Consider the following 12976-nt stretch of genomic DNA (forward strand, 5'->3'; position numbering starts at 1 on the left):
ATCAAGAAACGGCTTAAAAAAATTATCGCCGCTTTAAATATGCCGCAGAGAATTCCCATAGAAGCCCATGGTCTGGTGTCAACATGGGCATCTATGGGAATTCTCTGCGGCATATTATCAAGCCCATTATCGCCGTTTTAATTGCAGTTTTCTGCCACTAAAGCGGCGATAATTTTAACGCCGTGCTTGATAATATGCCCCTGTATCTCTCCGGGCCTACCAAAAATGAATGTGTCCTGTAATCAACTGGTGCTCGTCTAAAGCGCTCCAATACCTTTGGGTCGAATTCCAGCTATATAAATCTGCAAAGAAGAAAAAACATTGATTTTCATTGGTAGAGGAGCTTCTACCCCTAGGATGCGTAGACACACATCACCCGGCTGCGGTGCTGGGGCTAGTAATAAGACGCTCTCGAGGCGAGCGCACACACTTTAGGGTACTGTCCTGTTAATGGTAGAAAAGCTCCGGAGGCGTGAGCACACACTGTAGGATAGTATGGTGTTAATCGGTAGAGAAGCTCTGGAAGTGTGCACTCACACTGTAAGAAGCTAAATTTGATGGGGTGCGGTTAGAGCGACCCATCCAGTATTGTGGCTAATGGTCAGGGAATCCAGTTTGTTGCAGAACGAAAAGCGCGCGTTCCCTTGAACGCAGTGCGGAAGTTGGAGACGGCTCGAGAGCGTGTCAGACTCGGAGCACTGCAGCAGCACTGGAGATGTTAAGAGCTAGGGCAGGGACTGGTTGGCAAACGTCAATGTCCCGTCCGGCAGCCTGTCTACAATACCTGTGCTCCCATATATTACTTGTAAACTAGTAAATAACTTCAATTATTGTCAGCCCTGTCCCAGAAGCAACTATTCAATTAACAAGCTGGCGAAGTTGTGTAAAAAACATAGTGCGTCCCAGCTATTGAAGGCGAGTGTGTGATGCCGCAAGTGAGAGATCCAATCCTGGTGGGCGGGGCTAAAAGGAGACAAGGCGGCAACAAGGAGGGACTAAGAAGCCTCCTTTTCAATGCTGAGCCTGCGTTTTGCATGCAGGATGACGCTACCGAATGAGAAAGATGGGCGTGGCTTCAACTCCGCCTTTGAGTGCTTTGGAATCTGTATTGATTCCAAAAGGCTCTCGTATGACGAGAGCAGCGCATGCGCACTGCTTTTTCCAGCCAAGACCTAATAAAAATTCTTCCTATTGCGTCAAGAATTTTCAATTCTATTAAGGACACGGAGGTGAGAGTTATCTCACCCATTAGAGGTTGTTTGAGGAAATTTCTGGGTTAATCATTATTGAGGATAGTTTCATGATATTGAATTTATGATGGTTAAAAATGCATGTTATTCTCCCACCCTGTATTTATATAGTGGTTTGAGGGATGAAGTATTACCGCTTAAACTTTTGTTTCAGGTACAGAATCTAAGACGTCTTGAAGGCTGGAGTAAGCAGTGGTGCAAGGCACTGGAGTATCAAGGAAGGAATGGAACCTTTGTTGTCGTTATGTTCCAGTTCAGAGACAGGAATCCGGGTTATGAGAGGATTCGGGTTGAATTAATCTGAAAAACTGTTAAAATGACTGTTCGAGGACTGATTTCAAAGAAAGAGGAAGTGAGACAGTTACATGGAGCTATATATGTTTTGTGCCCCTGTGATTGGTGGTTACAGGACTACTGGGGCTTATGGGAAGTGTAGTTTTTGTTATATTCTAATGTGATTGGCTGCTGTGTTTTGAGCAGTAAAGGAAAGAGAAGCATAATCCTTGCCTATGTCCTTAATATAATTGAAAATGAGAAATGTCCTAGTTAGCACGAAGGAAAGTTTCAATTCTAATAAGGAGGCGGAGGCGAGGATTATGCATTTCTTTCCTCACTTTTTATTAACCAGCATGTTGAAAGACACAAGAAAAAACATGACAAGACCACAACTCCCATGAGGCTCGGGAGTAACCATGGCCGCCAGCAGTCCCATCATAATCGATAATGAAGACCATAAACAGTTGCAGCCACCGTAGTCCTTCCTCTTTCTCTGCTGCAGGAAGTTAAGCCCTAGGGGTCCTATTTCGTCTTGGAATAGGAACCTAGGAGGATATATATGAGATATTGAGGGCTGACTATGAAACCACAACACATACCAAAGCAATCAGACTGCGTATGGTATCAATACAATTGTAAAATCCTGTCAAAACAATAAGCAATAAGTATTGTACGAGAATGCAATACCATGATATAGCATACAACATAGAAAATATATACACACAAAGTATTGAACATCACCAAGATCCAATGATAAGAGAAGACTAAAAATGTTACTTCCCTGATACGAAAAACTCTGAACTCCCTCCGTTCTTAGAGCTACTACAAAAGCTTACCAAGGGTGGGAAGGCATAAGAGAAACATGCCTCCTCCTTATTAGAATTGAAACTTTCCTTCGTGCTAACTAGGAAATTTCTCATTCTACAGCAGGAGCAGAGGCGAGGATTATGCATGTTCAAAGCCTACTTACCACCAATGCGGCTGCTTCATGGATTGGTTTAAAATAGAACTTTTTAAAAGTTGAATCTGAAGACCAATCCGCCGCATTCATAATGTCCTCCAATCTACCCCCTACCTGAATGGCCTTGGAAGCCATTGCTCCCCTGGTAGAGTGTGCGCCAAATTCACTAGTGTCAATACCAGCTTCAGTCATAATCGACCTGACCCATCTTGCAATGGCCGGTGAAGGCACCGCCTTGAACGGTTTCTTAATGGCAATCAGGAGTTGCCGTTCACCCGGAGGCCGTACCTCCAATGTCATATCCTCATAGGCCTTCAGGCACCTAACGACGCACAACTTCGGGGAATCTGGAAAAGCAGGATAAGTTACTGACCTTGTACTCGTCTTGGTTCTCCTCGAGATGTTGAAGGTAACCCCTTCCGGGGTAAAAATCTGTGCGGTGAGATCCAGAGCTCTTACATCTGACGCCCTTTTACACAAGATAAGGCATAACAGCATTGTCAGTTTCGCTGAGATTTCCTTTCCAGATAGATACTGATTGTCTTGCCAGGACATCAGCAAACGCAGGACCAGATTGACGTCCCAGAGGCCTGCATAACGAGGCTCAGGGGGTCGAGAAATCCTAATGCCCTTCAGGAGCTTACACACCCAGGGGTGTTCCCCTACCGGATTGTTGTCAATGGGAACATGGCCTGCTGAAATGGCAGATCTAAAGGAGTTAATGGTGCAATAAGCCAGTCCTTCCCGAAAAAGCTCAGTTAGGAAGTTGATGACATCTAAAACACTGGAGCCAACGGCATCCAAGTGCTTCTCCATACACCAACGTACCCATCGCCTCCAAGCTGATCTGTACCTCTTGATGGTCCCCGGGCCCATGCCTGCTGGATGAGGAATTCAGCCTCTTGCGAAAGAGATCCGTCCGACCAGCGTCGCCTGAAATCCTCCACGCCATAAGATGAAGATGGCCCTGAAGCACCAGGGGATGAGGATTGCCCAGGGGGTCCGATAAGACCCCGTCGAAAAACGATAGACGTATCGGAAGGTCCCAACTCAGCTCTAGGAGAGAAGGGAACCACGCTTGAGAGCGCCAAATCGGGGTTTTTAGGATTAAGGAGGCCTTCTGTCGACAAACCTGTGCCGCCACCCTCTGAATGAACAAGAATCGTGGGAAGGCGTAAGCCCGCATCGACGACCAGTCTTGGAGAAAAGCGTCCACCGCCTCCGCCCCGGGATCCGGTTTCCAGCTGAAGTATCTGGGAAGCTGGGCGTTCCATCTGGAAGCGAAGAGATCCACCTGGCAGGGTCCCCAAGAGGCCATCAGCGATTAGAAGACTGTTGCATCCAGTCTCCAATCGCTGGCATCCCGGAAGTGCCTGGAGTTCCAGTCCGCAACCAAGTTCTGAGTTCCCGGGAGGTACTCGGCCGTCACCGAAATCTGGCGTTGAAGGCAGTAATGCCAGAAGTCCTTGGCTAGTTCCACCAGAGCCCTGGACCGTGTGCCACCTAAGCGGTTGATGTATTGCACCGCCGTCGTGTTGTCCATCCGGAGGAGCACACAACAAGACACTTTGTCCTTCGTGAAGGACCGAATATCAAAGGAACCTGCCAGGAGCTCCAGACAGTTGATATGAAGGGAAAGTTCCTCCTCCGTCCACCTGCCCCCTACGGAGGTCGAGCCGCATCGGGCTCCCCAACCGAGGCGATTGGCGTCCGACTCTATCACCAGATCTGGCTGCGACCCAAAGATCGCTCTGCCATTCCACGCCTCCATGTGATCGATCCACCACTGGAGTTCCACTCTGGATTCCTGAGTCAGATAGATCAATTGAGAATAGGTAAGGCCCCTCCGCAGATGGGACGCTTTCAGTCTCTGTAGTGCACGGTAGTGCAGGGGCCCTGGAAAGATGGCCTGAATCGAGGATGATAACAAGCCAACAATCCTGGCCAGCTGCCACAAGGAGATCCTGTCCCTCCGGAGGACCTTCCTCAACTCTTTCTTGATTTTGCCAATCTTCTGCTCCGGGAGATGTAGGGTCGCCGTCCTGGAATCCCAGAAATCCCAGAAAGGTCATGATCTGCTGCGGGACTAAGTCTGACTTTTCCCGGTTGATGGTAAACCCCAAGCTCTGAAGGAGGGAGATTGCAATCTGTAATTGGGAGAGTAGATGGGACCTGGACTGATCCATTATCAGAATGTCGTTCAAATAAATGATCAACCGAATGCCCAGAGTTCGGAGATGCTCCACCACCGGCTTGAGGAGCTTCGTAAAGCACCACGGAGCCGAAGACAGGCCAAATGGCAGAGTCCGAAACTCGAAAACCTGTGCTCTCCACTGAAACTGGAGGAACCTGTGGTGTGGAGGAAAAATGGGGACCGAGAGGTAGGCGTCCTTGAGGTCCAGACGCACCAACCAATCGTCCTGCAACAGAAGGTCTCTGAGGAGATGGATCCCCTCCATTTTGAAGTGGCGATAGACTAGCCACTCGTTGACGGCTCTGAGATTGATAACCGGTCGGTAGTCCTTGTCCTTCTTTTCTACCAGGAAGATGTTGCTCAAGAAACCCGTGGGATGGAGCTCTGAAAGGCATATAGCCCCTTTGGACAAAACATCTTGAACCTCTTGGTCTACGAGAGACTCGTCCTGAGAAGAAAACACCATAGGCCGGGGTCTGACACCTTGAACCGGCGTTCCGTAGAACTCTATGTGAAACCCTCTGACCGTTTCCAGTACCCAAGGGTCTGATGTAATCTCTGCCCACTTGTGATACAACAGGGAGATTCTTCCCCCCAACCGAACCGGGGCTACCAAGGCAACGCTTACCGTTGTATCCACCGGCGTTGTTGTGGACGCCTACCCGGCCTCAGCTGTTCTTTCCTCTGCCACCCCGGGAGGGGTAGAAAGTCCCTTGTTGACTGTCCTGCCATCCATTGTTTCGTTTGGCTTGGGCTCTATTAGGGCCTTGACTCGATTGCCGGCCGGAGGAGCGACCCCTGCCTCTTCCGGCCCCATCGAAAACCTTCCCCGGAAAAATCTTCTTCATAGAAGCCTGCGCTTTGTCCAGGGCCGAAAAAGTAGCCACAAACTTCCCTAACTCCTTGACGAATGGATCGCCTAAGAGGGAGCCCTGGGCTATCGGACCCGCTTCCGAGGAAGAGAGCTCCCCCAGCTTGGGATCAATCTTCAACAACAGAAAACGGCGGCGCTCGGCCGAGAGGGCTCAATTCGCAATGCACCTCATCTGCAGGAAGGAGCTCCCCAGAATCTCGGGACCTCTCAGCTAACTCTATAACCTTAGTCAACGGTCCCACCACATCCAAGAGCTTGTCCTGGCAAGCCCGCCATGATCTATCTATCCCCTTCGTGGGATCCTTCATATATTTTGAGAAAAGGGTACACAATCTGGGGTCAATCTCGGGGTCAGAGTGACTCCGTTGGGAAGGGACGGTCTGGGGCATTCGGACCGAAGTCGGGCCCTAACCTCCTTATTGAGTGGTTGCCTAATCTTGTCAGCTACCTTCTTGTCCGGGACCCATTCCGTGGACCGGGCCTGTAGATACATAGGGGATTAAACATATCAGCTGAGGGACTTCCCCTTCCCCTACAGACGAGGTAGAAGACTGAGGGCGCCAAGACCTGTCGTGCTCCTGGTACCCATCCGAGGAATCCCCATCATCCTCACATTCCACCTACCCCATCTCGGGAAACCCCTCCTCAGGGTGGAAATCCGTGGTGCCATCGTCGCCGGTTTCACCGGGTAAGACTTCCTCCCGATAGGGTGCATCACGAAGCGTGCGCGCACTCTTCTGAAAGACTTCCGCCAGACGACTGAAGCCCTAAAGGTGCCCTGCGTCACGCTTATGAGCCTTGCGCGGGTGAATAGTAGGCACACCGCTAGGCCCGGCTCCCCCGTCCCCCAGTATTCCCGTGCCCTTGAAAACATGGGCGGACAGACGGTCAACACTTTCCTGCAAAGGGGCAAGCGCCTGGGCGATGGCCGAAGAGAGGAGCCTGTCCATCTCTGCAGGTCTGCGCGCCTGGGGGAGCCGGTCCTCCTCAGAGGACAAAGATGGGGTATAATCATGCTCCTTCTGAGCCTGCATCGTAATAAGAGGTGAGGACACCAGAAAAAAACGCCGCAATTTAGTTAAGGGGGGTCCTCCCACTCGCCGGTGTCCAGGAGCTGCCACCCACCGGTGAAAAAACCAACGCACGGGGAAACCAGCAAGATGTAATATTAATAGGGCTAAGCCCGTCACTCTTACCGCTAAAGCGGTGTCAGGCGAGGGGGGAAGGATCTGGGCACGAGCGGAAAACTGCTCCGATCACTCAGAGGCAGATGCCTCACAAGCGGCGCTTCAACCAGCGCCGAAAACGAAGCGTTGCGCTGAAGGCGCGAAACAGCGCCACCTAGTGCACCCGCTCCGTATCAAAAACTAACGCGCTCGGGCCGAAGCCTACCGCGCTACACTCATCGGAAGAATAACCCGCTAAATATACACTTTAAACAAAGCAGAACAAAGCAATACTGTCAGAATGAAATCGACACACAGCCCATCAAGCCAAGACCCAAAGACACAGTGAGGAGAGAAGGGACTTAACTGACGGGCCAGCAGTGAAGAAAGAGAAAGGACTACGGTGGCTACAACTGTTTATGGTCTTCATTATCGATTATGATTGGACTGCTGGTGGCCATGGTTACTCCCGAGCCTCATTAGAGTTGTGGTCTTGTCATGTTTTTTCTTGTGTCTTTCAACATGCTGGTTAATAAAAAGTGAGGAAAGAGATGCATAATCCTCGCCTCCGCTCCTGCTGTAGAATTCTTGACGCGATAGCTAGAAAAATAATTTGTGTTATGTATTACAATATACACCCACCGAGCAGAGGCTTCACCGGTCAGGTGACCCTACTAACTAAAAAGGCCAGGCGCACGTGCCGTGCCCTGCGCCAGTTTCCAGTACTGTGATACTGCGTGTGTGCGCGTGCCTTATCGCAAGTATGTGTCCTAGAGCCCACTACTTTACAGGGTGGAGCTAAAACTAGCTGCTCCACCAGTCAGGGGACCCTCTATTAAAAGGGGCGATCATCCCCTATACAACTATTGTCCATGTGGTTCATTACTTAAGCAAGTGGGCCTAGAGCCCTCGTCATTACAGTTACATGAAGAATATTTGTCTTTATTATAAGTGCTGCAATAACAGTTTTGTAGAATGAATGATTTTTTAATATGTATATCACGTAGTACAATGTAGTTTTTCAAATTCACCTACAACGCTTCCACAGCAAGATGGCAATTCGAAGAAATCGTGTCGTTGAAGGACCTTTATCGCTCAAAATATGTCGCTGTTCTTGAGTTACAGCGACGAAACAGTTTCAACCAAAAACGGCGGCCATCTTAAAGCGTAAATATATCACGTCCTACTCATGGCAGAAGTGGGCAATCTAAGTGATCAAGTTTGAAGGAATTTCATTTGATGCTGAATGGATTGTCCGCATTACTTAGTTTTATTATAAACAATATAGATCTATTTAATAAATTATATCTCTAAAAAAAGTATTCGTTTCTAAAGTTATTCTTGTCGTGCTTTTTACATCTGAGACATGCAGTTCTTCGTGAAATACAGTAACATGACTGTCTCACATCACAGCTACTTGGGCGTCAAAGAACAGCCTTCAATCCAACGATAGTTTACCCACGAGAGTTTATTTAGTCTCCACTTACAAGAGCAGAGTCGCACCTGTCACTAGACCCCGCCCTTCGGTCTGATTATTGGTTGGAGCCCGCGCGTCGCCTGTCTCCTTGGAAACGCGAACCGGGGGCTTCCCTGAGTCTGGCTGAGGGATAGCAGAGAACAGAGCAGATTGAGACCCGGAGCTGGGAAAAGCAACTCCGTGCCATTTGAGTGTGGCGGTGTAAGAACTCTCCAGCCAATAAGCAGCATGGAATGCGGCTCGAGGACTTCGGCCAATAAAGAAAACGAATGAGTTGTGGACTGCCGGGGGAGGATGCTGCGATCTGGACCTCTGGGTTCGAGTTCAAACGCGAGCTGCTTTTTATGCGCATATAAAGCCGAGGCTGGTCCCTAAAGACAGAAGGAAGATACCTTCCGGTTTCTGTGAAATTTAGCATCTAAGGAGCAAAAATCCGCAGCGGCTGATGTATCAAACCCTGGCGAAACCTTACCCAGTGGGAGTTTTCTGTAGAGGGTACGTTTTAGTTATTGTTGTATGTGATCTCATTGGTTAGATGGTAGCTCCCGGTGGGTTCTTGTGCCATTGGCTTGACATTAGGCCAGGTGCGCTGGCCCCGGTAGGTAGTTGTTATCTTCAGGAGTTAGTGAACGTATTGGTACTTCCTGGCATGGATGACCTTAATGGGTGAATGGTGGCTCCTTGGTTAGCAGTGCTGAGTGCCTTGTGTTGGCTAATTAATTAGATAGATGCAACCTATTGGTGCTAATAATCTCCTTTAATAGATGTTATTTTCTAGCTTTGGGTGATAACCCTGGGTGGATGTTATCTCCTCGAATGGGTGATCCTATTTGGTCACTATTAAGCCATAATATGACTGATTGTGATTGTTAGGGGATAGCTTCTGATGTGAGTGATCTCATTTTGTGCATTTTAGATCCTGGTGTGGATAAACTTACTGGTAGATTCTAGCTCCTGATGTGGGTGACCTCATTGGGTAGATGTCAACACCTCATGGGGATCTAATTGGGTAGATAGGAACTCTTGGGGTTAGTAATCCCCTTGTTTAGAATTTAGTCCATGGAGTATTGATCTCCTTTACTGGCTGTTAGCTCTTTTTTGTGGACAATCTCTTTCGGTTGATGTTAGTTTTTATTTATTGTGGTTGATATCCTAGGTGGATATTAGTTCCTTTATGTTGGTGTTCTCTTTAGGTATATGTTAGCTCCCGGTGTGGGTAATATTCTTGAGTAGATGGTGAATTATTGGTGTGGTTGATCTCCTCAGTAGATGTTAGATCTTTGTTATTAGCGATAACCCTGATAGATGTTTAGTTTGGTTAGTCAGTGCACTGGTAGATGTTAGTTACTTGCTGTGGGTGGTCAGTCTCCGTAGATATTAGTTCCATGGTCTCCATGAGCTCACAAAAAGGCCCTCTTCCTGTGATGCAGCAAGTGAGAACGTTTGGGGTCCTCCCCACTACCCAGCTTTGGCCAGGGCCGGCCCCCTGAGCATGGGTGGTGTGTGCAGTGCGATGCCAGTGCCCCTTGGGGAAGAGCAGTTGCCTGATGGTGCAGAAGAACAGCTGAGTAGTGGGGATCAGACACTGGAGTTGAGTGGGCGCCGGCTGAAGACTTTGCCAGTATCTGTGTGTGCCCTGGCTGAGCGCCTCCACAAACTCTACATCAGCAGCAACGGACTGCGAGAACTGCCAGAGGAGCTTAATCTGCTGGATAACTTGCGTATTCTGGCCTTAGACTTCAACAAACTGGAGGAGGTCCCTGAGGCCCTCTGCCACTTGCCTCGGCTCTCTCGTCTCTACCTGGGGGGCAACCGTCTCCAAGACCTACCCCCCTACTTTGAACAACTGCAGAGCCTTCGCTGCCTGTGGATCGAGAAAAATTACCTGCAGCATTTTCCTCGGGTGCTTCTACGTCTTCGGGGCCTCAAGTCCTTGCAGATAGGGGATAACCGTCTCCGGGGGCTTCCCCAGGACTTGCCCACTGCTATGACTGGACTGCGAGGCCTCTGGCTCTATGGCAACCGCTTTGAAGAGTTTCCGCTGGTGCTGCTTCGGATGTCTTTTCTGGAAATCCTTGACTTAGATCGCAACAAGATTGTCAACTTTCCGAGTCTTTGCCACCTGACGAACCTCCGCCTTTTCTCCTATGACCACAATCCGGTCAAGGCACCACCAGCAGTCTCTGACAAAGTCACCTTGGTGGGAGAAGGCGCACAGGAAGTGATGCAGGAGAGAGCTGAAAAGGAACAGCAGCTGAAGGAGGAAGAGGAGCAACAGGCCCAGGAGCCACTGCATGGTATACTGAAGAACAGCTCTACTTTGAGTGCCGGGGAGAGCTTCTCTGCCATGGATGAACCTGACCAGGACCAAGAAGACTTCGAGGAGGATGCAGAGGAGTTTGAGGAGGAGCTGTTCTTTGAGGACGATGAAGAGACGTGACAAAGAGATGGATTTGCTGCTGCTAGATCATCACTTGCCCTTGGCTTTCAGGGCACCTGACATCACCAACTACCTGGCTCAACTGATTCTGACAAGCGTCTTGAGCATGAAATGTGGCCACATGGGCAGTTTGTCAACATGAAGAGTGTTCTCTTTGTTCCACAGTTGGAAAAGCCGAAAGGGCTGCTGGCAGAGATTGAAGGGGACACCTGCTGACCACTGGGCTCTTCATGCAGATAAGTGGCACTGCAATGGTTTTTCTGGAAAATACTCTCAGCAGAAATATGGATGGACCTTAAGCCTTTCCATACTTGGACCCGGCTGCAATTTCAAGTGACAGCAAAGCACCAAACTGCCCTCAAAAGTGCCTTGGGTATCTGTGACACATGCCTCAACAGTGCTCCTCTGATCTCCCACGTTGTACTTGCAGTCTCTGGTGATACTTCAGAGGTGAACTCCGGAGACCGCTTTAATGAGAGTCTCACCAAGTAAAGCGCTCCAGCGCCCTGATTATGGCTGTGTGTATCGTCTATTCCTTCCTTTACCGGGGACCTTCAGACTGAACAGTCTATGGTCCTGCAGATCTCAACTCGCTGGAACGGAGCACACTTGTCCTTATGCGCTCTTGCTTGAGACCACCTTCATCCTCAAACCCCTGAAGAGAGCACCTTGACCCTTCCATAATGCACTTTTGTGTCTCCCAGAAGGAGACACTTGTTTTTCTGCACCCCCTTTTGCCACCAAGAATGTAATTTTGTGGCCGTTTTGCACCGTCTCTGAAGTGAGCCCCTAACCCTCATGCACCACTGACCAAAGAATACCTTGGCTCTAGGCATGCCCTCATAAGTGGAAACGGTGAATACTCAGTCGAGAGCATGCATGCCCTCATACCTACTTCAAAGAGAGCCCCTGATGCGTATAACTCCCACCCCACCAGCAGAAAGCCCTCTTCATCATTAGCGCTCTCTCTTTTCTGTCTCGCATATGACCCATACACCTTCAGAGTACCCTGACCCTCAGGCGCCCTAATCCTTGCACAGTGGCACACCACGAACACCTCTGTAATCAGCTGTGTTTCTTTGCATCACCAGAAGGGAGAACCCTAGCCGATATATGTATCTTTAAAAGAGTACAGTTGCCCCTCTGTATCCCAGACAGAAAACAACCTGGCCGTTGTGAACACCCACGAACGAGCCTGTAGCTCATGTGCTTTTTCCACCAAGAGGAGAGTGCAGTGGTCATCACCTTCACAAGGGAGCATCCTGGCCCTTATGCCCCCAAACCCCCCTCCACCGGAGAGAACATAACACCATATGACCCTTCGAAACTCCTTGGCACTCATCCACTCCCGCAAGGGAGCATCATTTCCCTTTTGCCTCCCCAGAATATTCGGGAGGAGTTCTTGTGCATGCACCACAAGACAAGCTCCTGTGCATTATGCATCCACTTGGGAGTGGACTGTGTGCCTTTTGCACCACCTAGAAGCGAGTACACTGCCCCCTTGGAGTACACGAATGACTGCGCTCCCTCCCACCGACCTCCGCAGCTGTCTGCTGTGAGAAGAAGCGGCCCAGAGCCCGGGCCTGCTGAGCTCTGGCAGCCTTTGTATGGCGAGGAAGACGAAGAGACACTTCTCTGCCAGTCGGGACACAAGTTTCCATTCCCATAAATGGGCCTAGAGCCCTGTGAGCAGGGCCCGCACCGGTCCTGCCTGCGACAATCAGGAAAGACTACGTGGGTGGGGTGTGGGGGTTCAGTGATGAACTGTGGCCCAGCCCCACAATGTACTACTACACTGTGAGGGTTTAGGATTTCACCTCAGGGATTCACCCTCCTCGTTTACCCTCAATAATCCCCCTCCGGGCACCAGCACAGCATTTTACCCCCAAATCTCACCTCATGGCCTTACTTCGTAAATTTGCCCCTGGACCTCACTCCGAGGGCCCCTCAGCACTCAGGAGCAAGACCCTCATTCTCAGGGACATCGGGGAGTGGAGTGGGAACAGAGCATATACTCATTAAAGACACAGCTCCCTCTCAGTGACAGTCTGGCTGTCTTCCTTCAAAACGGATATTGTTCCCGGCGTGCCTTGAAGAGTGTGCAGGTAAAATCCGCTGAGAGGAGGCGTGTGACCATGGGGATGAGCGGGGGAGAACGGCAAGTTTGGATTGATGCGTGCGCGTGTGCCCTCCTATCGAGAAGCGTGGGCTCCTCGGGACGGGAAGCAGTTTGTCGAGCAAGGCGAGAAAAGCCTTGCTTGCGTTCCTCTAGTAGGCAATACTGTAGTGTGTCTCCTGTCGGAAGCGGACTGTATGCGTTGCATTGTGATGCTTATTC

At 49.9% G+C, this 12976-nt stretch overlaps 1 protein-coding gene across 1 annotated transcript; it reads left to right on the plus strand.

The window, feature by feature from the left end:
- Nucleotides 1-8315: 8315 nt before the first annotated feature.
- On the plus strand, nt 8316-12666 carry LRRC10B (leucine rich repeat containing 10B). The gene has a single exon (XM_085648531.1). The coding sequence runs from the start codon at nt 9691-9693 to the stop codon at nt 10636-10638; it is 948 nt and encodes a 315-aa protein (XP_085504657.1). The 5' UTR covers nt 8316-9690; the 3' UTR covers nt 10639-12666.
- The last annotated feature ends 310 nt before the right edge of the window (nt 12667-12976 follow it).

This window comes from Triturus cristatus, chromosome 3_2 (assembly GCF_964204655.1).
Source record: "Triturus cristatus chromosome 3_2, aTriCri1.1, whole genome shotgun sequence".
Taxonomy (NCBI): Eukaryota; Metazoa; Chordata; class Amphibia; order Caudata; family Salamandridae; genus Triturus; species Triturus cristatus.